This window comes from Hemiscyllium ocellatum, chromosome 28 (assembly GCF_020745735.1).
Source record: "Hemiscyllium ocellatum isolate sHemOce1 chromosome 28, sHemOce1.pat.X.cur, whole genome shotgun sequence".
Lineage (NCBI taxonomy): Eukaryota > Metazoa > Chordata > Chondrichthyes > Orectolobiformes > Hemiscylliidae > Hemiscyllium > Hemiscyllium ocellatum.
In genome coordinates, this window is record NC_083428.1 from 42,128,262 (window position 1) to 42,155,480 (window position 27,219).

General features: G+C 41.2%; 1 protein-coding gene across 1 annotated transcript in view; it reads right to left on the reverse strand.

The window, feature by feature from the left end:
* Positions 1–15,054, reverse strand: part of map2k2a (mitogen-activated protein kinase kinase 2a) — a 77,600-nt gene extending 62,546 nt beyond the window's left edge. The window contains exon 1 of the mRNA XM_060846299.1: positions 14,746–15,054. Coding sequence (XP_060702282.1) covers positions 14,746–14,837 — 92 coding nt within the window. The 5' untranslated portion in view covers positions 14,838–15,054. The remainder of the gene's footprint in view (positions 1–14,745) is intronic.
* Between the last annotated feature and the right edge of the window lie 12,165 nt (positions 15,055–27,219).

Consider the following 27,219-nt stretch of genomic DNA (forward strand, 5'->3'; position numbering starts at 1 on the left):
TGGATAAGTGGGGTGTGTTCTGGTCATGACAGTTGCTCGTTGCACAAAGGTAACTTGTGCATGGATTTCTTAACAGCTTGGTTTGGTGCTGAACTTCCACATTAAACACAACCCAAAACAGCCTTGAATGGATCTTGGAAGTAGTATAGTAGAGATCAATATGCAGCAAAACTTACAGAAGAACTACTTGCATTTTTACAGTTATAAACCTTGAATAGAGTCTAATTTTAAAGTGTTATGTCAAAATACAGGAAAATCTGTATACATATATACACTAGCTGGTACTATCTGCCAGTTCATTTCAATTTGCCAACCAATGGATTTGGGTTAGAAAAAATTAATTGGATTTTACAACTTCTATTTACCCTAAATTACACAAAAGTCATCCAATACCTCCCTCAGTCCCTACCAAATGATTCCTCATCTTGGCGATTTTCATTAGCATCGCAATGCACCTTTCCTACTCGTCACTCTTCCATCCTCCAATAAATGTTCCTACTCACCTTCTGTCCTCATCACGTGTTACCCCTTTATTTTTATTGTCTCATTAAAAGACATTTTATCAACTTCCTCACTGTGCATTTGCTCTAAATGTCCTCCAACCTCGCGTCCTTCTGCATTCATGACTAAATCCCTTCCTTCCTTAAGTTCTTTATAATTGCAGGCTGCCCATCTGTCATATTAGCTCCACATCAGTCAACCTCACCAAGTATCATCTTTCCTTCATCCCTAATGTATCTATTTTCAGTAAAATCACCCCATCTTAATTCCAGACAGTCCAAGGGCAGAAAGCCAATTGTATCACACAAATGGTTAGATCATACTGGACCCTTTTGAGTCTTGAGCTGCTCTGTCAAAGATCACCCATTTACAGTACTTTTCCTGAAACCCCTTCCCACTTCAAAGGGAAGGCGGCTGAAGAATGTTTTAAATCAGCACTACAATTGAGGAGAGCTGGCTTTGTTAACTTTTCGCACAATTCAGATGATTTAATAAGTGATTTCCATTGGCAGAATTGGTGATTGCAGTTTTGTAACCATGGACCGGTGGAGCATTGTTGGCATGATGTCTACAGAGAATGGGCAATGGGACATGGTGCTTGATTTGGCCCATCAATCATTGGGACTTACAGCATGCTATCTTGCAACAAACTGGCAATGGAACTCACATGTCACACTACTTATTTGTGTGGTAGGCAGACAGTAAATGTGGCTTGACAGAAACAAACCCACTTGTGAATTTACTACATAGTAGTAGCATGAGACAACTGGTTTCAATTTCTGTTCACATTTTTGAGATACCTTCCCTTTCCAGGATTATCTGAGATAGACTGAGTGCTTTCATGAGTTGTGATATACAGAGAGAGCAATCCTTTGATCATGGTACTTTATCTCACAGGATAGTTTTGATATCCCTCATCTCAGTGTCAAGCTTATGCTTGATCAGCATATTGACTATTTGCATCAGGCAAAAGTATTTGCACAAACAAAACAGCAGCAAGAAACCTACTTTCCTGATTTGTATCGCAGAGGATCAAAGTTTAAGTAATGAATATTGATGATATCACAGGGAACTAGCCAAAAAGAACTATGTGAGGAGCAGAATTATCTGCAAAATGCAATTAACCAGCAATTTGTCACTTTAACCATTTACATTAATTAAGCTTAACCATACATTTGCATTTCATTCTCCAAGCCAGCTCCCCTAAAAGAAATCATTAACAAACAGGTGTTGATTTAGTTATACAGCAATTTTTTTGAAATCCTGATAGCGACACTCCAAGCACACCATTTTACCCTGTTGCCTCTTTCACTTTATAGCAGCCAAATATTAGTTGATTTGTTGTTAAAAGTCACATGTTAATAGTCTACATTATACCATACAGTATTACATTGCTGGCAGCACAAGTTGATGATTTGTGTAAAATAAAAAAAGGTGAGATTATTTACTTTGGTAAAAGGAACAGATGGGCAAAGAGTATCTTAAATCGCAAGTAGTTGGAAAGTATAGATGTACAAAGGGACTCTGGGGTCCTTATCTATACGTCACTAAAGGCTAACATTCAGGTGCAACAAGCCATTGCAAAGAGTAAAGGGACGTTAGTCGTCACTGCAAAAGAATGAGTACAGTAGTGAAGTCTTGTTTCAACTGTACTGAAATTTGGTTGGATTACACCTGGAGTGCGCCAGGGTATTTTACACTTCCGTAGCGGCATGGTGGCTCAGTGGTTAGCACTGCTGCCTCAACAACAGGGTCCCAAGTTCGATTCCAGTCTCAGGCGACTGTGTGTGGAGTTTGCACATTCTCCCCGTGTCTGTGTGGGGTTCCTCCCAAAGTTCAAATATGTGCAGGTTAGGTGAATTGGCCATGCTAAATTGCCCATAGTGTTAGGTGCATTGATCAGAGGGAAATGGGTCTGGGTGGGTTACTCTTCAGAGGGTCGGTGTGGACTTGTTGGGCCAAAGGTCCTGTTTCCATACTGTAGAGACTCTAATCTCAATAAAAGGTATTATTTCCATAGAGGGAGGAACAGAAGTTCACCAGACTGGTTCCTGGGATGTTAGGATGGCCCCACAAAGAGGCAGGGCAAACTGGGCTTTTCTCTGGAGTTGAAAGAATGAGAGGTGATTTCATTGAAACTTACAAAATACTTAAGGGATAGATGCAGAAAAGAGGTTGCCCCTGATTGAACCCACTGATTCTAGACTACTCAATTTAAAAACAAGGGGAACGTCACTTACATGCAAGAGGAGGAGAATTTTTATTCCATTGTCAATTGATGGGAAATGCCATCTGGCTCACTACTGTCTTTGAGGGAAGGAAACTGCCATCCCTACCTGGTCTAGCCTACATGTGACTCCAGACCCACAGCAGCCAGGGGTAGGGGCAGCATGGCTGCTCAATAGTTAGCACTGCTGGTTCACAGCACCAGAAGGTTTGATTCCAGCTTCGGGCATCTGCCTGCGTGGAGTTTGCACATTCGCCCCTTGTCTGCAGGAGTTTCCTCTCAGCCCAAACACGCGTCAGTTAGGTGAACAGGCCATGCTAAATTGCCCATAAGTATTCGGGAATGTATACGTTAGATGCATTAGTCAGGGTAGTAGGGGAATGGGTCAGGATGGGATACTCTTCAGAGGGTCAGGTGAGGACTTGTTGGGCCAAATGGCCTAATTCCATACTGTAGGGATTCTATGATTCATTGTGCATTTTGGCACAAATGACCTAGGTAGAAATAGGGATTAGTCCCTCCAGAGTGATTATAGAGAGCCAGGAAAAAAAGTTTAAAAAAAAGGACCTCGTTGGTGATAGTCTCTGGATTACTTCCAGTGCCACGTGTTAGTGAGGGTAAGAACAGGAGGATAGGGCAGATGAATGTGCAGCTAAAGAATTGATGCAGGGGGCAGAGATTTAGATTTTTAGATCATTGGGATGGTTTCTGTGGCAGAGGTGACCTGCTCAAGAGGGACGGGTTTCACCTGAACTGAAATGGGTTAGTTTTGCTAGCGCTGCAAGGCAGGATTTAAACTAGGTTGGTGGGGTGGGGGCAGGGGGCGTGGGATAGTCAACAGCAGGGAGGCAAGTGAGAGACTAGGAGATGCAGTAATCAGAAATAGTAAATTGAAGAGCAAGGTCAGACTGGAACACAACAGGGAGTAAGGAATACCTGTTGGACTAAATTGCATTTATTTCAATGCAAGAGGCGGAGATGTAAGGGCAATGAACTCAGGGTGTGGATAGGTACACGGGACTGAGATATTATAGCCATTACAGAAACATGGCAGCTTAATATACCAGGGTACAGGTGCTTTAGGCAGGACAGAGGTGGTGGAATCCAGAGAGGGAAGATGCATTTGATTAAGAGAAGTATCGCAGCAGTAGTCCCATAGAGGACCAATGTGGACAGGTTTGTATAGAACTTAAGATGGGTGAGGTTCTCAATGAATATTTCTCCTGTGCTTACCATGGAGAAAGACATGAAGACTAGGGAAATGGGGGAATTTAGTGATGATATCTTGGGGACAGTCCATGTCACAGTAGAGGTGGTATTGGATGTATTAGAACGTATGAAGCTGGATAAATCTTCTAATCCTGACCAGATATATCCAATAACTCAAGGATCATCCAGTGAGACTTTGTGGGTGGAGCAAAGGAACAAGGAGGGGATAGTGACATTTTTGGGGTTGTACTATAAGTCCACAGGATTTAGAGGAACAAATATGCAGGGAGTCTGGGGAGACTTGCACGAGCAATAGAGTTGTCACAGTTGGTGATTTTAATTTTCTTAACATGACTGGGACTAACATAGTATTCAGGGCTTAGATGGGTTGGAATTTGTTAAGTGCATTAAGGAAGGTTTCCTCAAGCAGCATTTAAAGGGTCCTACTCGGTAAACAGGGCAGTGAGGAAGGCTTTTGGCAGACTGGCCTTCATCAGTCAGAACACTGAGTATAAAAGTTGGGAAGTTATGTTGCAGTTGTGCAGGACATTAGTGAGGCCGCACTTGGGAGTATTGTGTTCAGTTTTGGTCACCTTGCTGTAGGAAGGGCACTATTAAACTGGAAAGAGTACAGAAGAAATTTACAAGAATGTTACCAGGAATCAACGACCTGAATCACAGGGAGAGGTTGGACAAGCTAGGACTTTTTTCTTTACAGCATACGAGACTGAGGGGGGATCTTACAGAAGTGTATAAGATCATCAGGCACATGGATAGGGTGAATGCACTCTGTTTTTCCCAGGGTTGGAAAATTGAGGACTGTAGAGGGCACCAGTTTAAGCTTAGAGAGGAAAGAATAAAAGGAACCCTGAGGGGGAACATTTTTACAAAGGGGGTGGTACAAATATGGAATGAGCTGCCAGTGGAAGTGGTTGAGGTGGACACATTAACAACATTTAAAAGGCATTTGGACAAACACATGGATAGAAAAGAATTGAAGGATATGGGCCAAGTGCAGGGAAGTGGGTTTAGTGTTGATAAACATTTTGGTCAACATGTGCTGTAGGACTTTGTGACTCATGTCATTGACTCTGAATGCCCTCTAGGATGGGTAATAAACACCGGCCTTGCCAGGGCTGCCCTCGTACCATGGATGAATTAAGGAACTCAGAAGGTTGTGGACCTTTGAATTCTTCATCACAGAAAACAGCAGAAGCTATCTGAGTATGTTTTAAGGTAGAAATTGATTACAACTGGTCAACAGCATTATGAAGATTAAGTGGATAAAAAGACATTGATCTGGTCAATCAGCTTAGTTCAAATTGAATGAGACAGCAGGCTCAACAGACTGAATGGTCTACTCCTAGGTGCGCCTATACAGATTAGATACGATGGTATCCATACAGCCAATGTAAAATTTCAGCTTTTCAGCAATTGCTCATTGACCATAGGATCCCCAATTGGAATTTATGCTCGCTTATTTTAAAAAGTTATAAAGAATGAGCCCACAGTTACAGTCCAACAAAGTTTGAGAAAAGAGGAAAAGAGTTGAGAGAATCTATTTTTAATACTTAAAACAAACCTGTAGGATGTAGGAGAGAGAGGAATATTCGATGGGAAGGTGAAAGGCCTTGACTGCAACATAATGTGAATGGTTCCATGAGACCACGGCATGCAGAAAACATACAAAACTTGATGAAGTACAAAGAGCTCAGGATAGTTGCACAGGGAAACTAGTGGCTAAAAGAGAGAAGACTAACGTGAATTTCAACAAGTTTTCTTTCCCCTTTTCACTGGTGTTCAGGGAGTAGTTGATCACTCTTTCTGTAAGGGAGTATTCTTTAAATCCTGGATGGAATCTAATATTATTGAGCATTAACAGCTGTTGAATGAAAAGTAGAGGGATTCTAGCTTGCAGAACAGTATTCCCCACATGGTCAAATATATTGTATTGCTGTTTCTTTTGGTATTGCTGAATCATTCAGTACTTCTGAAAAGACACATTTTGTAGAAGTTTTTCATTTTGCACCCACCATGACAATAAAAACAAAATTAAGGGGAAAACCAACATTTTTGTTGCATGACAAGAAAATGCTGATTGGTTGGCAAGTACACACTGACTCTACATTTGCTGAATAATCCTGAAAGTACAAAGAATTGCACTGACAACAAATTTAGGGCTGTTAGTTGGACTCGCTGAGAGGAGCGCTTGTAACTTCCAGTACACACACGTATTAATATACAGGGCCCGAACATTGCAGACACAACGAACAGATACACGCATTATGCCTGCTTCTACTTCTGTAATCCAACATGGCGCCGGAACACAGCACCATTATCCACTTTTCACTATACCTTGGTACAAGTGACAAGATTAAATAAATTTAGCTCGAGAGAAAGGTGACAGCCATTCACTGGTTCATTGGTAGAAACGTCACCCTGAGCAATCAGAGCCCACTTGCCAATCACAAGACCAGAAGAAACAGGAACAGGAGCAGGACATTCTGCCTTTCAAGATTGCCTGCCATTTAATAGGATTACAGCTGATCACACAATGCTCACATTCACTTTCCTGCCTTTTACCCCATAACCTTTGACTCCCCTACCAATTAAAAATCTGCATTAGCCTTAAATATGCAAGAACTCTGCCCCCACAGTTCTATGCAGTAAAAAGTTCCAAAGACTCTCAACCCTTGAGAAGTCCCTACTCAACTCAGTCTTAAATTGGCACCCCCTAACCCAGACTACACCCTAAACTCTCCCATGATGTGAAACATCCTCTCAGTATTTACCTTATCAAGCCCCTTACAAATTTTATATGCCTCAATGAGATCACCTCTTGTTCTTCTAAATTCCAACTAGTAGAGTCCCAATCTGTTTAACTTTTGCTGATAAGACACTCCCTCCAAGGGACTCTTGTGGTAGTATTGCTACCTCTGGACAGGGAGGTTTGGGTTCAGGTCCCACCTGCTCCAGAAGTGCATAACAAAATCTGAACAGACTGATTAGAAAAACAGGTGAAAGTAAAATATTTCACAAAGACATTCCCTTCCAAATTAGGGATCATTCTAGCCAACCTTCTCTCCATTTAAATAATATATTTTATTAATAAAGGGGACCAAACTCTAGAAATGGACACACCAACAATTTGCACAGTAGCAGTAAGGTTTCCCTACTTTCATATTGCAATCCGCTTGATATATTCTATGGAACCTTTCTGATTACCTGCTACACCTGTGTACCAGCTTTCTGTGTTTTGACCACAATCAACAGACTCTGCTCATTTTTCACCCCCATTGTTATGAAATTGAAAGTGTGCACTTTGAGTGAATGCTCTTTTGCACTGAGAGCATACAAGCACCTGTCATATGACTAGCTGACAGTCTCAGTGTACTGGAAAATTGAAGATATATAACATTTGGCTGTGAAACAGAGAGCTTGAGTGTTGGTTGCTATTTTGACAACAATTTGAATTTAACCAGTTTAAATTATTCTCCAGGATACTAAAACCCAACTGATTTTGAATTTATTGATTTTGCAAACCTTGAACCAGTGAGACAATCCAATGTTAGGCGTATAAAGAAGTAGACATTTTGAAAGTTAGACAGAGTAAATTGCCATCAAGAGAGATTGCCATTCAAAACACTATCAAAAAGTACCTTTTCCATATGAAACACCTTTGCAGCAAAAGACCGAAGACGATCCAGGGAAATCGACAGCCAGAGGTAGACAGATTCTGACAACAACAGCCGCTTTGTGTGATTTGAATTTAAATTGATGTAACTTGGTTAATGTTCATTTTTAGAGTTAAAGAGTAAATTGCTTTTTTTTCTTTAAATTTGGGAGATCCCTGACCCTCATTCATTAAGAGATTACAAAGCAAGGTGAGGTTTTCTGGGTGTTTGATTTAATTAACAAAAGGGTTCACCGCCGTGTCGTAAAACCAAACATTGTTGCAAATTGAGTGCAACATCAAAAATTTCAACCAAATGCTCCTTTGTCAGCAATATCGTATATGTTAAAACTCCTTCCAACATAAGTACAGAAACAGATGTATTAAATTATGGAGTTTTAAATTTCAGGAAGCATCAGTAATTGATTGCATAAGAAATATATTATTAGACGGTAGGCCAGGGTAGGATACTAGTCGTTTCCACTCAGTAAACCGGTCCCATTTTGATAACTTCTTTATGATGGCATTGTTTACTGAAATAGGGACAACTCTGGTTCTATTTTCTGTTTCGGCAAAAGGATACTGCTGAAACTTAGGCCAGTTTTTTGACCTGCCAATAGTGTGGGCTGACAACTTTGTAGCCTAGAAAAAAGGACATTGTTTGTGGGCAAGTGTCAAATGCATTGATACATTTTAGTTGCCAATATGAAAAATACGATATTGCCATTGGAACAAGACAAGGTAACATCAGAATCTTAACACATCAAACTCTATTCACACAAGCAGAGTTTACAACCACTCAACTGTTCAAACCACAAGCTGCAGAAAAGCATTAAAATCTGCCAATCAAAATCTCCTCCTTACATATGTCATCAAACAAGTTGGTAAATACCACATTGAACTGGCTCAGACTATGTTTGTCAGTCAACATATTTGTCATTGGTCATTGCAAACAAGTCAAATGCTATTTCATGTCTTTCCTCCTTGGTTTTGTATTTGTACATTCTCTGCATTCTTCTGATTTTTTTACTACCTCTAACTTCCTTCAGCTCTACAGCTTCAGATTTCCATTCTCTCCCAATTCCAACCTCTTGGACATGCACAATTGCATTCGCTCCAGTATTCTGTCATGGCTTCAGTTATTTCAGTCTCAAGCTCTCGAACATTTCAGAAACTGTTCTGCTTCCCCATGTTTACTTTTTGTTGATCTTATGTGGTTTGATGACAGCTGTTGTCTGATTACAGAGCTGATCCTTTCGCTATTTCATAACATTAAAAGGCACTCTATAAACACAAAGTTTTTCTTGTGTAATAGGAGGTCAGTATACAGTAATAAATGTATGACGTCCACATGGGAAAGCCGAAGAGTAAGCTATGATGCAGGAGTGAACTTCAACAAAAAGCTTAACAAATCTGATCTCATTGAAAAATAATACAGCTATTATGAGAGATCAATGTGAAAAATTATAGTGAACTTCACATTTAAATTGTGTTAAACAATGACTTTTTTGGTAACATTTTGTGCCAGCTACAGTGATTTGATCAAATATTCTAAGCAGCAGCCAGGCATAAATTCTGGATTTTCTCAGATAGAGGCTGTTAGGAACTGGCAACTGAGTTGCACACACATCTCAGTTTGTTTGGTGCCTGGTTGGACAAATATAACCCTACAAAAGAAGAATTTAGAAGAAGCACTGATTTAAAACTGAGGGCAGCTGCCAAACCCGGTCTCAATTTACTACTGAAGTTTTGGCAATTTTTGAACGGTATGTTATGCACGTAAAAAACACTTAGCCTGGGTTAAAATTTTTAAATAACTCCCTTGTATCTACAATAAATTGCAAATAAAGTGGCTCCTTAAGTAAATGCAACGCTCAATGTGCCATTGAGTATGCTAGGGAAGCGGTGGTCTGCTCTAACTCAGCTGATCAACCTTGGCAACTGTAGGACCATCAGCTGAATTCATGATCTTGTAGGTTATAAAGGCAAAGGAATAAAACAAATCAACTTGACCCATCATTAGAGAATTCCATTTTGCAATGCCATTACAAAGTTTATGTGAGATGTTCGGTGATCACAGTAGGCACAGGTGCGATGTTTCCTTTGCGTTCAAATGTTAGCCAATAGACCCCTTGTCATCATGGTAGCCCACAAACCTACTAACACCAAGACCTCTAAATAAGAGAGGTGGGACATACCACCAGAGCTTCACCACAGACTGTCACTGATGATATTACCTCGTATAGTGACAAAACATCTGAAAACAAACAAATGGGCGGCACGGTGGCACAGTGGTTAGCACTGCTGCCTCTCAGCGCCGGAGACCCTGGTTCAATTCCCGCCTCAGGCGACTGTGTGGAGTTTGCACATTCTCCCCGTGTCTGCGTGGGTTTCCTCCGGATGCTCCGGTTTCCTCCCACAGTCCAAAGATGTGCGGGTCAGGTAAATTGGTCATGCTAAATTGCCCGTAGTGTTAGGTAAGGGGTAAATGTAGGGGTATGGGTGGGTTGCGCTTCGGCGGGTCGGTGTGGACTTGTTGGGCCGAAGGGCCTGTTTCCACACTAAGTCTAGTCTAATCTAATCTAATCTAAACCTTCAAGCCCAGCGAGCTGACTTACTTATATACTTAAGAACCTGTGCTACAAATCTTCTCAAAAATCATTAACCAACATTGAACAGCAGAAATCTCCGAGCTACTGGCGGGCAGCTGATCATCAAGAACTGTAGACCAGGACAAAAGTGAAAGAAACAAATTGCGAGCTGTTTCAATGTGAAGGTTTTTATATTCTTAGATTTTTGTCATTGTTCTGAAGTACCTTTGGCACACAAGGAGATTCACTACAAACAGTTTATGGTTTAATGAAAACCTGCTGCAGCTTATCACCATTTCAAATTAAATACAATAATCACATTCTAGTTAGTCATGGCTGTATGTAAAAGTTGTGGGTTTTCCAATCAAGCCCAATTTTTCAACTATTTTTCTCTTGCTCTTAAGAATCAAAGCAATGAATGAATCAAGACATGTAATCGTCATTTTCTTTTAACAGTGAGTTCATGATCATACTTTGTTTAGCCTTACGTAGAAAATCTTTCAATTGACCTGGAGAAGGCACAGACCAGACAGCATAAGTCAGAAATCTCAGATTGCTGAAAGACTACACTGTGGAATTAAAACATTTATGCACTGTCCAACTAGCTCCAGTAAGTGAAATCTGGCCAACAAAGACAGACTTCAAGTAGTGCCTTTATTCACCAGTCAAGCCTTCTGCATTGTGATCCATTTAACACCAGTCTGTTGCATTGTGAAAACAGCAGCACTTTTTTCCTTTGGAGATTCAAAAGGATCAAAATGAACTTTGTGCTGCTACTAACCATTAAGATTGGAAAGTGTGATGGTTTGCTGGTAACTTCAACATTTTAAAATTTTAGTGCACTGAAAAAGTAGCTAAGATGTTACTTTTATCTCAGTTTCAGCAGTCATACATCAGAATCAGAAGGTGTTCAAGTTTTAAAATCCACTCCCAGATAGTGCAGCACAACAGGTTGGCAGTACTGAGAGAATGCTGCACTGAGAGAGATGCTGGCTTTCAGATATATAAAAGATCACTCGAAATAAAAGGGCGTTCCCTCCACATTCTGCCACAGCCAGTATTACTAACACAGAATACCTGATCTGTATCACATGGCTGTTTGCACAGTACAATATATCTTCAACGTGACAACAATGAATAAACTTCAGATTTTAATTATGCTACAAAACACTCTGGGATGCCCTGAAAGGCACTGTCTAAAAGAAAGTCAGTCTTCTAGATTATCTTCTGAATTGAGGTTCAATATTTTGCATAGGGTGCAATGTGGAAGTCAAGGCATAGTTTTAAAATTTGCAGACAACACCAGGTAGGATGGAAAATATGTTGTGATGATGATTTAAACAGTTTGCAGAAGGATGCAGTTGGGCTAAATGGGTGACAAAAATCTGGTAGTTGGAATATACATCAGATAATGTGAAGTTGTTCACTTTGGCAGGACGAATGAAAAAGCAGAGTCACCAAAACAACGAACTGCAGAATTCAAAGTTGTGGGATTGGGGGGGTAGGTGTGCTGGTGACATGAGTAACAAAAAGTCCGAATGCAAATTCAGTGCAGAGTCAAGGCAGCTAGTGGAATGCCATTCTTTACAACTTGAACATAAAAGAAAGGATGTTATGTTACAGTTATACAGGACAATGGTGAGAAGTCTCAAATACAGTATATAGCTTTGGTCTCCCTTATTGGAAGAAGAAAGTTAAGTGTTGGAGGCAGTTACTAGAGGAGATAACTAGACTGACACCTTAAACAAATTGCATTGTCTATGAGGATAAGTTGGACTAGCTGGGTTTAGTTCCACTGAAGTATAGAAGAGTGAAGGGGAATTGGTTGAAATGTGTAAGATTGTGAAATTACTAGGATTCCCAAAAAGGTGAGTGTGTAAATTACGTTTTGTCTAGGGAGTCCAGGATTAGGGGCCAGTGTTCTAAAATTAGGATCACACTTGTTTTTTTTAAATTCAAAGGAATGTGGACTATGCTGGCTGGGTCAGCATTTACAGTCTGTCACTAATCTCCAGGAGAAAGTGACAGTGTGTTCTCTTCTTGAAACACTGTAGTCCTTGGGGTGTGGGAAAATGAGTGCTGTTGCAGACTGAGTTCCAGGATTTTGACTCAATATTGGTCAGGCAGAATTCAGAGAACAACCATGTTTTTTCTTGCCTCATCAGAACAGAGATTAAGAAAAGTTATCTTCTCTCAGAGAGTTGTACAACTTTGAACTCTGCTTCAAAAGGCACTGGAGTCATTGATTATTTCAAAGCAAAGGAAGATGGATTAGGCAATGGAGTTTAAGTTTACTAGGGATGTGAAATTTGAAACACAAACAGTTCAGCTGTGATCTTATTGAATAATGGAAGAGGCTCGAGGTGCCGAATGGCCTACCCTGTCCTAATTCACATGGAAAATTGAGGCAGCAGTAGACCATGAGACACTTTGAGCCTGCTCTGCCATTCACTATGATCGTTGCTGATCATTCAGCTCAATTCCCGTTCCTGCTTTTTCCTCATATCTTTTGATCCCTTTAACCCCAAGTGCTATATTCAATTCCTTCTTGAAATCAAAACATGTCTTGGCCTTTAATGCTTACGTTGGTAGCAAATTCCACAGGCACATCACTGAGTGAAGAAAGGATGGATCATTACTCCTAAAATTGCTCTACAGTTCAACTTCATCCAAAATCTGAAGTAAAATTACACGTTAGAGACTGTATTTCAAAAATTACTGAAAATGTTGAGAATCAGACCACCAGTAAGAAAACGATGTCAGGATGCAGAACTGCCAGCTCAGGTTATCAGTGTAATAAAACGTGAGAAAACTCTAAGATTAACATCTAAAATGAAGAGATTACTGTCAGGAACTATATGCAAGTTACTCTGGAAGAGATTCTGGGTCAAACAGAGTTAAAAAGTCACTGAAATGGACTCAAAGGACTTAATATGGTTTTGGATGAAACCTGATAAAACATCATCCTAATCTTGTGCCTTAGTTAAGAAGTTAAAGTATGTGTAGAATTCAAACAAATCTTCTCCTTAAATTGCGTATGCATTTAACACTCACCAACTAAGCAAAAAAGCAGCAAACGATGCACCATAATTAGAACATTGATGGACAATAATTTTGCTATTGCAGTTTGCCAATTTTAAAGTTTGATTACTTGATCACATAAAGTGACCGCAAGTGAAGAGATACAATGAGAAGCAAGCAAACTGGAGAAGTGTGAATGTTGCAATAAGTTTTGAAATTTTGTTAAAACAACTTGGGAAACATCTGAAAGAGGATGACGAGAATTAGCAAAAACATATACAACAGCAATTGCATCATCTACATATGTACCAATAATCTCGACAAGTATAAACAAAAATTCCTTTGCTGTAAAATAAACTCCAAAAAGTAATCAAGATCAATTCAATTATTTTCTAAAAAAATGATTTGAATCCATCTATGCAAATGTTACCACAAGCCACCAGAATAGGTAGGGCTTGATCCCAAACTTCTCACCCAGAGTCATAAGTTTCACAAGATCACAGCTTCCCAGAGGATTTCTATGCACAGATATCTCAGGTGGCCAATTCAAAAATCAAACAATAACCAGTGGGAAGTGACTGCTAACTTGGGAAAGAAAAAAAGAGACAAAACACATTGCACTGAAATATCAACTTGTGATCAGCTGAAGTAGGATTCAAACTCTGAATCATCAATTTAGACGTAAATTTGGTTTGGCACAGTGACAGTAGCAAAGTAGAAATAAATATAACTTGATGCTAGAAATATTCTGCTTTCCTTCTGAATGAATTAAATGATCAGCTGTCCTCCAAGTCCTCAAAGCTACATTTTTTAAATGTCAGATTGCATACGACCGTCAATAGGCTGTTCAATCACTGGAGCATCACATCTCACTCAACCTCTGCACACCTAAACTGGAATTAATGCAAAGAATTGACAAGCAGCAACTTAGTTCTTTTTGTATTCTTCACGTAGAGTCATGAAAGATAATAGCAGGACCTTTTAGGCATCTTTTCAGATGAGCTTAATAAACACAAATCAAGTCTCAAATGTAGGCTTTTCCAGGCCGTGACAGCTCAATGCATTGACACAAAGAGCAAATGATTAGCTGGCTCATTAAGCCCACAGAATTATATTTACAGACCTATTTATCAATATTTTAATGTAACGTTTTTCAGGGGAATATGCAATTTCCATTTAATTACTTTGCATTCAATGCTGCTGTAATGTTTTGAGCAAAATACACATTCTATATTTTCAGTTTTTCCCCCTATTATTATATCCTTATTATTCTGAAAACCCCAAACAATTTGAGTCTCTTATCCCTTGGAGTGGGGCTAATGTCCAATCGCGCGCCATACAATACTGACCTAGGTTAATTTGAGATTCCCTGAGACAGATTAGGGAATTGGAAGAGGACTGGACAAACCAAGCATTACTTAAGAAGCAAAATTTTAATTGGAGGCAAGGCATTGGGAAATCCCTAAGAGAGAATGCAAGAAGCAGCTTGACGTTGCCAGGCCCACACCCGGGCCGTTACTCACTCGGCGTTGTCCTCCCTGGTTGGAGACGCTCCTTCGCCGACGGTGGTTGTGATGGTGAGAGCGGGCAGCACCGCTTTCCGTTTAGCGAACATCTTCAATCCGCCCCCCACCCTCTCCACCACCAACGCGGTGGCCGAGCGGCTCCTAGCCTGGCTGAATCGCTGCCCTGTCTTAACAGCCCCTCCCGTCAAGGCTTTCCCCTTTTCCACATTTGAATCTGACTGGCGGCGGCGACCCTTCCGAGAGTCCAAGGGAAGGTCACGAACAGCCACAACTGCTTCCGGGTGGAAAGGAAAACCGAGCGCCCGCGAGTTCCTCAGGGAGGTCAGGGGGCGGGGCCGGGTTACAAAGGGAGGTTGGGGCGGGGTCTGGTTGATGAGGGAGTTCGGTGCGGGTTGCGGAGGGAGATTAGGGGCGGGGCCTAATTACGATGGGCAGTCGGGCGCCCCGGATGTTGAGTGTGTTCAGGGCGGGTTGTCAGGGGCGGGACCTGGTTGCTAAGGGGGATCAAGGTCTAGTGACCGTGGTAGATCAGGAGGCGTGGTTTGGTTGCTCAGGGAGATCAGGGTCAGGGCCTAGTTACTAAGGGAGATAAAGCTTGATTGCCAAAGCACGGAATTGTTGCTTCACAGAACGAGGCTATTCGACCCATATTCTTGTATTGGCTCATTATATGAATGCTATTATCTTGTGCCAAACTCCTGCTTTCCCTCCATCCATGTACATTATTTCTATCCAACCAAGAATCTAATTGCTTCTTGAATGCACATATTGAACCTGCGCTCACCACATTTCCAGACAGTGCATTCCACATCCTAACTATTTGCTGAATGAAAAAGTTTTATTTCTTTACAAGTGGGAATAGCTTCTCCCTATCTACTCTACCCAGCCTGCTCTTAAGTTTGAAAATACCTACTAGTTCTCTTTGGTGGTGACAACCATAAGATAGATGTTTTCATCTCCATCTCGGGCTTTCTTAAAAAGTGAATATGCTTGGGAATTCTTCTTTTGGGAAGTTATCTGACTGGAGTCAACGTGACAGTAAGTGACAACATTATGCAAAATTGATTTAAATTCTTCAATGAAATAAAGGTGTGGAGTATTATGCACATCTCTGTCAGTTTCCTTGGAGGGCCATTGAATAATACAAGAGGAATGAGTCTGGTAAATGCAAGTGCAAGCATGGCTTATCTTCTGCCTAGATTTCATTTTGTAACCACCCTCCCATTATTCCTTGAGCTCCTGAGGGATCAGCAATATATGACAGTCTTGAATATACCCTAAATGATGGCGTATTTCAGAAAGCAAAATCTGCAGCATAGATAGTCAAGGTCTTTTCCCCAAGGTAATGGAATCCAAAACTAGGGGAGCATAAATTTAAGGTGAGAGGAGAAAGATATAAAAGAGACTTGAGGGGCAACGTTTTCACACAGAGGATAGTGAATGTATGGCATGAGCTGCCGGAGGAGTTGGTGAAAGCTGGTACAATTACAACATTTAAAAAGTACTTGGATGGATATGTAAATAGGAAGAGCTTGGAAGGAGATGGGTTGAATGCTGGCAAATTGAACTAGATCTGTTTAGATATCTGGTCAGTGTTGGACTGAAGGATCTGATTCCATGCTGTATAACTCTGACTCTGACTAGCTATGACCTCTCTCCATAGAGAACAGTGCCACCTTGTTCAATCTATCCTCATAACTCATGTTCTTCAAACCTGGAACCATTCTTGTAACCTGCTTCCACATTGTCTCTAATCACATCTTCCTTTGTGGCACCCAGATTGATACAGGTCCAACAACTGTCTTATACAAGTTCAGCATCACCTCCTTGCTCCTGTATTCTGTGACCCTATTTATAAAGCCGAAAATACAATACACTTTACTTACTGCTCTCTCTCTCTATCTGCCCTGCCATCTTCAATGTTCTGTGCATGTATACACATTGGTTGCTCTACTCTTTCACCCCCATTAGAATGAAACCTGCAAGACATTGCAAGGATTGGGGCTTAGAAAGAACAGGAGTCTGGCATGAGGTAATGATGCTGGTTGCTAAGAGAGATCAAAGGCAGGCCTAGTTGCTAAGGGAGACCGGAGCAGGTTTGACTCTATCTCTCTGGCATTCTCTCTCTGCTGGGAATGTCTTGAGCACTTGGCTGGCATCCAGCTGAGAGTGGTTCATGGCATCACCTTCTGCCATTCCCTCTGACTCTGTATGTCAGAATGTATGCAGAATACTGTTGCAGACAATAAGATACTCTGTAGGTGTCTGTCCTATAAGTGGACCCCACTTACTGTATGAACTGGGAGATCATAGCAATATGAAGCCCTAATGTCAGTCAATCTGACCATTTCTATGGCTTTATCTCCTCGTCACCAGAGGATAAACCAGGGAGGTCAGGAACCAAGCTGTTTAGGAAGTGGCAGAATAGGCTGGGGCTGTTCTCCATGGAGGATTGGAGGCTGAGGGGTGACCTTGTAAAGGTTTATAAAATCATGTGGGGCATGGATCGAGTGAATAGTCAAGGTCTACTTCCCAGGGTAGGGAAGTCCAAAACTCGAAGCCAGATGTTGAAGGTGAGAGGGGAAATACTTAAAAGGGACCGAAGGGACAACGTTTCATGGAGAGGGTGAGGAATCATAGAGTCCTACAGCACGGAGACAAGCCATTTGACGCAAATTGGTCCATGCCAACCAAAATGCCCATCCAAACTGACCCTATATTCCTGCACTTAGCCCATGTCCTTCTAATCCTTTGCTATCCATGTATTTGTCTAAATGCCTTTTAAATGGTGTTAATGTACCCGCCTCAACGACTTCCACTGGCAGCTCATTCCAATTGTGTACCACCCTCTGTGTAAAAAAAGATTGCCCCTCAGGTTCCCTTTTATTCTTTTCCCTCTAACCTTAAACTATTGCCCTCTAGTCCTCGATTCCCCAACCCTCAGGAAAAGACTGAGTGCATTCACCCTATCCATGCCTCTCATGATCTTATACACTTCTATAAGATCCCCCCTCAGTCTCCTATACTCTAAAGAAAAAAAGTCCTAGCTTGTCCAGCCTCTCCCTATAACTCAGATTATTGAGTCCTGGCAGCATCCTTGTAAATTTCTTCTGCACTTTTTGTCAGTTTAATAACATCCTTCCTATAGCAAGGTGACCAAAACTGAACACAATACTCCAAGTGCAGCCTCACTAACGTTCTGTACAATTGCAACATAAATTTCCAACTTTGATCCTCAGTGCCCCAACTGATGAACACCAGTGCGCCAAAGCCTTCCTCACTGCTCTGTCTACCTGTGACTGCACTTTCAGAGAACTGTGCATCTGAAATCCGATGTCCCTCTGTTCTACGACACTCCTTAGGACCCTACCATTCACCATGAAACTCCTACCTTGATTTGACTTTCCAAAATGCAAGACCTCACAGTTATCTATATTAATCATAATTTGCTATTTTCCCCAGCTGATCAAAGTCCTACTACAATTTTTGATAACTTTCCTTCACTATCCATGAAACTACCTATTTTAGAGTCATCTGCAAACTTACTAATTGTGCCTTGTACATTCTCATCCGAATCATTGAAATAGATAACAGACAGTAACAGGCCCAGCACTGACCCCTGAGGCACTCCACTAGTCACAGGCCTCCAGTCTGACAAGCATCCTTCCACTATTACCCTCTGCTTCATGTGCAGGCCTGGTGGATTATTCATGGAAAATGCGGGGTTACAGGAATGGAGTGATGTGGTGCGTCTAAGTGGAATGCTCTTCAAGGGTCAATGTGGATTTGATGGGCCAAATGGCCTCCTTCCACACTGTAGGGATTCTATGATTCTCTGCTCTTGATCTGCCTCTGTGCTGAGCTCCCGAGGTGCTCTTGCTGTTCCCCTAATTATTTCTCTGTGATCTCCTTTCTCCATGCTCCTGTTCTACCCAGGCTCTTTCTGTCTCTGTACTCCTGTTCCCCACAACATTCCCCTCCATATTTCTGCCGTAAAGTGTGTTTCCCTTATGCTCCCATTGTTTTCATTGTTCTCATGATCCAGCTTTGCCCACACAAAGATTGTGGTTTGGTAAGAAAACACACCGTCTCAACTTACCATTTCGTTTGAAAACATTATTAAAGCACTCTGACGCAACACTCTGATATGATGTGAATTATATAAAATTATCAGTTATGTGATGAGTCTGTGATGACTAATCATTTTGAAAACGAAACAGATTTAAAATCTATGGCTCTACCACTAACTTTTACAATCTCAAAATCATCTGAATGGATCTACCCGCAATCAAGATCCTTCTGTTCTGGGCATCACTGGACTGTCCTTTCAGCCATTATGTCCCAGCTCCCATGAGCCCTGCAGGATACCAGGATGCTTTCAGTTGACATCGTGGACATGTGAAGTCCAGTTAGTCACGCCACTGGCAGTTATTTCCCATTCTTACTCATAAGCTATCCTTCCATTCTTGTGTACACGCTTTGAAAGTCAGGATCCTTATTCACGCTTAAAGAATGAAGAAGACTATTCATCACTTATGCAGACTGTAATCAAGTTGGGCCCTGTCGATACTGACCTCCCCTGCCACTTCCATCTGGGCTTTCTTTGCCAGAGGGGACATTGCTTCTTGCATCCTGGCATTTGGTGAGAGTTGGGAGGTGGGGCATATTGTGAGTTAAACCATGGGGCTGTCACTGATCATGCCTCTGCCATTGCTGTTGATTAGATGGTTTGGTTGCCTTTCTTTAAACCCTTACAATGTATGAAGATTGATCCTTAAGCGACCAGTGAGTTTGATTGTTTCAGGAGGATGGGGACTGACACAAACTGTGTTGCCCTTCGACTGCATCTGATCTTCAGTGCCTGCCCTTGGACTGCACACTACCATTCTCCTCCACATGCTTCTCCAAGATGTACCTTGGGCTACACTCTTCGCTGTGTGTTCACGTTCACTGCTGGCATTCACTTAGCACGGCTGCTGTCCTCTCAGCAGCTTCTGCCTGTGTGCTAGTCCGTCACCGCCAATCTGGGCTTACATTCACTGGGAATTCTGTAGGTTAATCGTAAATTAACCAGCCAATGTAGGGCCATGGGCCTCATGCACCTTAAAATCCAGCCTCATTTTGTAGCTGAAGTTTTTATTTGCTTATTTCAATTTTGGATTTGTCTTCTTATTGGGCACTATGCCGAAATAGTGTCATACTCAGACAGGTTAATCATAAACAACGGAGTCTTACGTTTACAGTCCCTATGCTGATTTTATTGAGCTGGTTTTTGAACTTTGGACTTTGTGCTTCCAACACTTCCAACACTGAGTTCTGCTCCTCCTGGCCTTTCAAAGGGTAAATAGAAACTTAACCATTTGCATTCTCTTGTACCTTTCCTCTGTAGTGTTGCATGATTTAGATCTGCCAGGCTTGGTTCACTGCTGTTCAACTACGAGAGGTATCATAGGCACATCTATCATCCACAATCGCTATTCATTCTCTTCCAGAACATAATTGTACACCACAGGCTGCGGCAGGACCTGACTGGAGAAGGGGCACTCTGTGATATCACTCCCCTTGAGGAGATTGTTCAGACTTAAACAGGACAGAAATGGCAGACATTGTGGTTGCAGGCAGAGCAGGGAACGTATTGCTAATGTTGTCCACGTAGTCTCTTCCACTTCATTACAAATGCCTAATTCCTGATCCTCTATTCCTCACCCTGTTCTCTCGTTTAAGTTTGATAGAGTCTGAACACATAGATGCTCCTGTGTTGACTACACTGCACTCAAGGTTTTCCAGTTTTAACACTGTAAATTCCCTGAAGAAAGGTCCATCTTGTTTTCCCTAAGTTCTCTTCCTAACCAACTTTCCTCTCTTTGAAAGAATTGAATGAGCAGGAATCTTTAATGTGAACCCTCCCTCAACTCATCCAGAGGAGGAAATGAAGAATGGGACTTTATTGAACGCAACCAGTGTTGTTGGAACCAGCTCAAATATACTCTCACTGGATGCCAGTTCCGTACAAATAAGGAACAAGAGGTGGCCACTTGACCCTGTGAGCACACTCCCCCATTCAATAAGACCGTGGCAGATGTGATTTTATTCTTGCATATCTCTGATAATCTGTCATAGAGCCATAGAGAAGTACGGCACGGAAACAGACCCTTCGGTCCAACTCGTCCATGCCGACCAGATATCCCAACCCAATCTAGTCCCACCTGCCACCACCCGGCCCATATCCATCCAAACCCTTCCTATTCATATACCCATCCAGATACGTTTTAAATGTTGCAATTGTACGAACCTCCACCACTTCCTCTGGCAGCTCATTCCATACAGGTACCACCCTCTGAGTGAAAATGTTGCCTCTTATATCTTTCCCCTCTCAGCCTAAACCTATGTACTCTAATTCTGGACTCCCCCACCCCAGGGAATAGACTTTGTCATTATATCTTACCTATGCCCCTCACGATTTTATAAACCTCTATAAGGTCACCCCTCAACCTCCGACGCTCCAGGGAAAACAGCCCTAGCCTATTTAACCTCTCCCTATCGTTCAAATCCTCCAACCTTCTGAACCCTTTCAAGTTTCACAACATCTTTACAATAGGAAGGAGACTAGAATTGCACGCAATATTCCAACAGTGGCCTAACCAATGTCCTGTATAGTCACAACATGACCTCCCAACTCTGGTGCTCAATACTCTGACCAATGAAGGAAAACATACCTAATGCCTTCTTCACTATCCTATCTACCTGCGACTCTCCTTTCAAAGAGCTAAGAACCTGCATTTCAAGATCTCTTTGTTCAGCAACACTCCCTAGGACCTTACCCTTAAGTGTATAAGTCCTGCTAAAATTTGCTTTCCCAAAATGCAGCATCTCACATTTATCTAAATTAAACTCCATCTGCCACTTCTCAGCCTATTGGCCCATCTGATTAAGATACCTTTGTAATCTGAGGTAACCTTCTTCGCTGTCCACTACACCTCCAATTTTGGTGTCATCAGCAAACTTACTAACTGCATCTCTTATGCTCACATCCAGATCATTTATATAAATGATGAAAAGTAGTAGACCCTGCACCAATCCTTGTGGCTTTCCACTGGTTACAGGCCTCCAGTCTGAAAAACAACCCTCCACTATCACACCATGTCTTCTACCTTTGAGCCAGTTCTATATTCAAATGGCTAGTTCTCCCTGTATTCCATGAGATAAAACCTTGCTAATCAGTCTTCCATGGGGAACCTTGTCGAAAGCCTTACTGAGCCTCATGCACCTTAAAATCCAGCCTCATTTTGTTGCTGCAGTTTTTATTTGCTTATTTCAATTTTGGATTTGTCTTCTTATTGGGCACTATGCCTAAATAATGTCATACTCAGATAGGTTAATCATAAACATTGGAGTCTTACGTTTACAGTCCCTATGCTGATTTTATTGAAGTCCATATAGATTACATCTACCGCTCTGTCCTCATCAGTCCTCTTTGTTACTTCTTCAAAAAGCTCAATCAAGTTCATGGGACATGATTTCCCATGCATAAAGCCATGTTGACTATCCCTAATCAGTCCTTGCCTTTCCAAATGCATGTACATCCTGTCCCTCAGGATTCCCTCCACCAACTTGCCCGCTAACAACGTCAGGCTCACTGGTCTATAGTTCCCTGGCTTGTCATTCCCACTCTTCTTAAACAGTGGCACCACGTTTGCCAACCTCCAGTCTTCTGGCACCTCACCTGTGACTATCGATGATACAAATAGCTCAGTAGGAGGCCCAGCATCATTTCCCTAACTTCCCACAGAGTTGTAGGGTACACCAGATCAGGTCCTGGGGATTTATCCACTTTTATGCATTTCAAGACATCCAGCACTTCCTCCTCTGTAATATGGACATTTTTCAAGATGTCACCATCTATTTCCCTACATTCTATATCTTCCATGTCCTTTTCTATAGTAATGCTGTTACAAAATACTCATTTAGTATCTGCCCCATCTCTTGTGGCTCCTTGCTGATCTTTGAGGGGTCCTATTCTCTCCCTCATTACCCTTTTGTCCTTAGTGTTTTGTAAAAACCCTGTCATCCCAGTAGAAGTCAGGAATCTAACTCTGCCTTAAAAATGTTAATGATTCTGCATCCACTGCCTTTTGAGGAAGGGAATTCCAAAGACTTACAATGCTCAGAGAGAAAAAGGTGTTTTCCAATTTCTACTTTAAATGGGTGGTACCTTATTTTTAAATTATGATCTCTAGTTCTAGATTCTTCCACAAGAAGAAACATTCACCTGATCAAGTCCCTCAGGACCATAAATGTCTCAATTTAATTACCTCTGACTCTTCAAAACTTTGAAGGATACTGACCTATCTCGTCCAGCCTTTTCTCATAAGGTATTTCAGGTATTGGTCTAGTAAATTTTATCTAATCGGCTGCTTCCAATATATTCTCATCCTCCTATAAATATGGTGAGCAATCCTATTCACAGTAAAGTTGGTTTTGATATAACGCGATAGTTGCGTTCTTGTGGAATCTTGTGTTATAAGAAAATAGCACAATAGTGGCGCAATTCAAACTAATGGGGCCGGAACAGCATTATAGCCAACGATATAAGGAAAGTTCGTGTTCTACAAATAACCGTCAAAATTCTTCAATTGTGTTAAAGCCAATTTGCTTTGAAGAAAAATATGTTTTGGCAGAACCAATTGGACTTCAGATGTGGTCTCACTAGTGTTCTATATAACTGAAGTATAACCTCCCACCCTTGCATTGAATTCCCTTCATAACAAACTATAACATTTTATTAGCTTTCCTGAGTATTTACTGTGTCTGCATATTAATCTTTTGCGATTTTGATTGGATTTATTATTGTCATATGCACCTCGGTCCAGTAAAAAGTTTTGTTTCCCTTGCAGTACAGGCACATCATACCGTTCAAAGTGCATAAGGGTAATAGAACAGAGGGAGAAATATGATGTTACAGCTGCAGAGAAGGTGCACAAAAAGCAAGATCAACATTAACTTTGAAATTTGAGAGGCCCATTCAGAAGTATAATAACACCAGGGAAGAAGCTGTTCTTGAACCTGTTTGTACATGTGTTTAAGATTTAATATCTTCTGCCTGATGGAAGAGGTTGGATGAGATTATAACCGGGGTGAGTGGGAGCTTTGATGATGTTGGCTGCCTTTCTGAGGCAGCGAGAAATATAAATAAAATCAATGGAGGGAAGGTTGGCTTGTGTGATAGACGGGGCTGTGTTCACAACTGTTTGTAGTTTCTTATGGTCCTGGGCAGATCATAGAGTCATAGAGATGTACAGCATGGAAACAGACCCTTCGGTCCAACCTGTCCATGCCTACCAGATATTCCAACCCAATCTAGTCCCACCTGCCAGCACCCGGCCCATATCCCTCTAAACCCTTCTTATTCATATACCTACCCAAATGTCTCTTAAATGTTGCAATTGTACCAGCCTTCACCACTTCCTCTGGCAGCTCATTCCATACACGTTTCACCCTCTGCCCCTCTTTCCCCTCTCAGCCTAAACCTATGCACTCTATTTCTGGACTCCCCGACCCCAGGGAAAAGACTTTGCCTATTTTTTATATCCATGCCCCTCATAATTTTGTAAACCTCTATAAGGTCACCCCTCAGCCTCCGACGCTCCAGGGAAAAATAGCCCCAGCCTGTTCAGCCTCTCCCTATAGCTCAAATCCTCCAACCCCGGCAACATCTGTGTAAATCTTTTCTGAACCCTTTCATGTTTCACAACATCTTTCCGATAGGAAGGAGACCAGAATTGCATGCTATATTCCAACAGTGGCCTAACGAATGTCCTGTACAGCCACAACATGACCTCCCAACTCCTGTACTCAATACTCTGACCAATAAAGGAAAGCATACCAAATGCCTTCTTCACTATCCTACCTACCTGTGACTCCTCTTTCAAGGAGCTATGAACCTGCACTCCAAGGTCTCTTTGTTCAGCAACACTACCTAGGACCTTACCATTAAGTGTATAAGTCCTGCTAAGATTTGCTTTCCCAAAATGCAGCACCTCTGAATTGAACTCCATCTGCCACTTCTCAGCCCATTGGCCCATGTGGTCCAGATCATGTTGTAATCTGAGGTAACCCTCTTCGCTGTTCACTACACCTCCAATTTTCGTGTCAGTTGCCATACCAAGCCGTGATGCATCCAGATAGAATGCTTTCTATGGTGCATCTATAAAAATTGGTTACTTGCATCCTGTCCAACAAAGACCAACACAAAATACTGTTCAATTCACTATGATCACTTTATCCTTCATTCTTAATTTCACAGAATCATTTTCTACAGGACTGACACTTACTTTACTAACTCTTCCTTTTTAAATATCTGAAGAAACTTTCCCTATTTTTATATTTTTGGCTAACTTTCACTTGTACTTTAACTTTTCCCTCCTTATTAATCTTTTAGTAACTCTTTTTAAAAATATTCTGTTCAAACTTCTGACTTGCCACCTATCTTTGCAGAATTATATGTCTTCTCTTTGAGTTGGATGCTTTTGTTAACCTTTTTGGTTAAGCACAGATGGTGGATATGTCATTTAGAAATTTTCTTGTTTGTTGGAATGTACCTATTCTGCGCTTACTGGAATATACCTTTACGTGGGTTCACTCATGCATTGCTATTGACCTATCCCTTAATCTAAATTGCCAGTTCGTTAGCTCTGTTTTCATGCCCTCATAATTGCTCTTCTTCACATTCAAAATAGTAGTCATCTCTCTCTTAAACTGCTTGTAAAATTCAATTATATTATGAGTGCTGCTACCCAGGGGCACTTTTGCTATGATATTAATAATTAATCTTATCTTTTCGGTCAAACCAGATTGAGTATAGCCTGATTTGTGAAGTAACACATTGGTCTAAGAAACTGTCCTGAAAACATTAAATAAATTCTTCAACTAGACTACTTTGCCAAATGATGTTTGCACACTATTTATAGGTTAAAATTCCCTTAATAATTGCTTACCCATTTGACAAGCTCCCATTATTTCTTCCTTGATAACCTATCCTACCATGTGGTTATTGTACACAACTCCCACAAGTGACCTTGTGCCTATGTCATTTATCCAGACTCTTCTGAAATACCAGAGGCTGGTATCCTATCACCAAGTCACCCTTTATTTACATTTGGAAAGTGCTTGACCCTGATTCAGCTCCCTCAGTGCCAACTTTCAGAATGAACAGGATGTCTGACAATCCTGCTGTTATCTGTCAGCCAGGGATCTCATTTATTCCAAATTAACAGCGCCAAAGAGAGAACTCATATTCTATGAGATCCCCCCAGCTGACCTTGTTACAATCATGGTACTTCTGTATCCTGGTTTCCTGAATTAAGGCCATCCCTCCCTATTGTGCTAATATCATCTTTAGTTAACAGATCCACTCCTCCACCTTTTCCTAGCTTCATGTCCTTCCTAAATGTCACATTCACTTCAATATTCAGTTTTTAATCTACATCATGCTACAGCCATATCCTATCTGTGGCCACTACATCATATTTACATTTGTCAATTTGTAATGCTACTCCTCTATTTTGTTTGGAATGCCTCAGGCAACTGTCTGTGTGGAGTTTGCACATTCTCCCCATGTCTGCGTGGGTTTCCTCCAGGTGTTCCGGTTTCCTCCCACAGTCCAGAAATGTGCAGGTTAGGTGAATTGGCCATGCTAAATTGCCTGTAGTGTTAGGTGAAGGGGTAAATGTAGGGGAATGTGTCTGGGTGGGTTGCTCTTCGGAGGGTCGGTGTGGACTTGTTGGGCCGAAGGGCCTGTTTCCACACTGTAAGTAATCTAAACTAATCTTTTTTTTAAGATATTTTTATTAGAAATTTAACATTTTTACAAGTTTACGAAAATAAACAAAACTCTCAAATACAAACATTGATGTACAATTAAATCAAACATACAATAGTCAAAATTTAACAAAGGAAAGAAACAAAAACCAAAATAAAATAAAAAAACAAAATTCAACTTTCTACTAATCTAACCTATAACTAACCAGAGTGTATACTTAAGTCTCTTACATGTTCGGAATGTATTAACATCAAATGTAATAAAACCCGTATTCGTGCGGGATTCCTCTACCAAGGGGCCCCGGAGCAGCCAGGTTTGTAATCTTCACTAAATAAAGGCCCTTGTTAGGATGGCCGAAATATCTGCATTTATGTAATTCAAAAAGGGCTGCCATATTTTATAAAATAATTCGGTCTTTTGGTGCACCATATTTGTAAGGAAGTCAAGGGGAATACATTCCATCATTAACCTGTACCAATTTGAAAGTCCAGGGAGGCCCTCAGCCACCCAGTTCACCAAAATATTTTTCCTTGCACAGAAAGAGAGAATAGAAAATAGTCTCTTCCCATGCATATCCAGAGAGGAAAAGTTCGAAAAGCCCAAAAGGAGAGATACAGGGTCCACTCTAATTTCCGTTCCTAAAATTTCTGTCA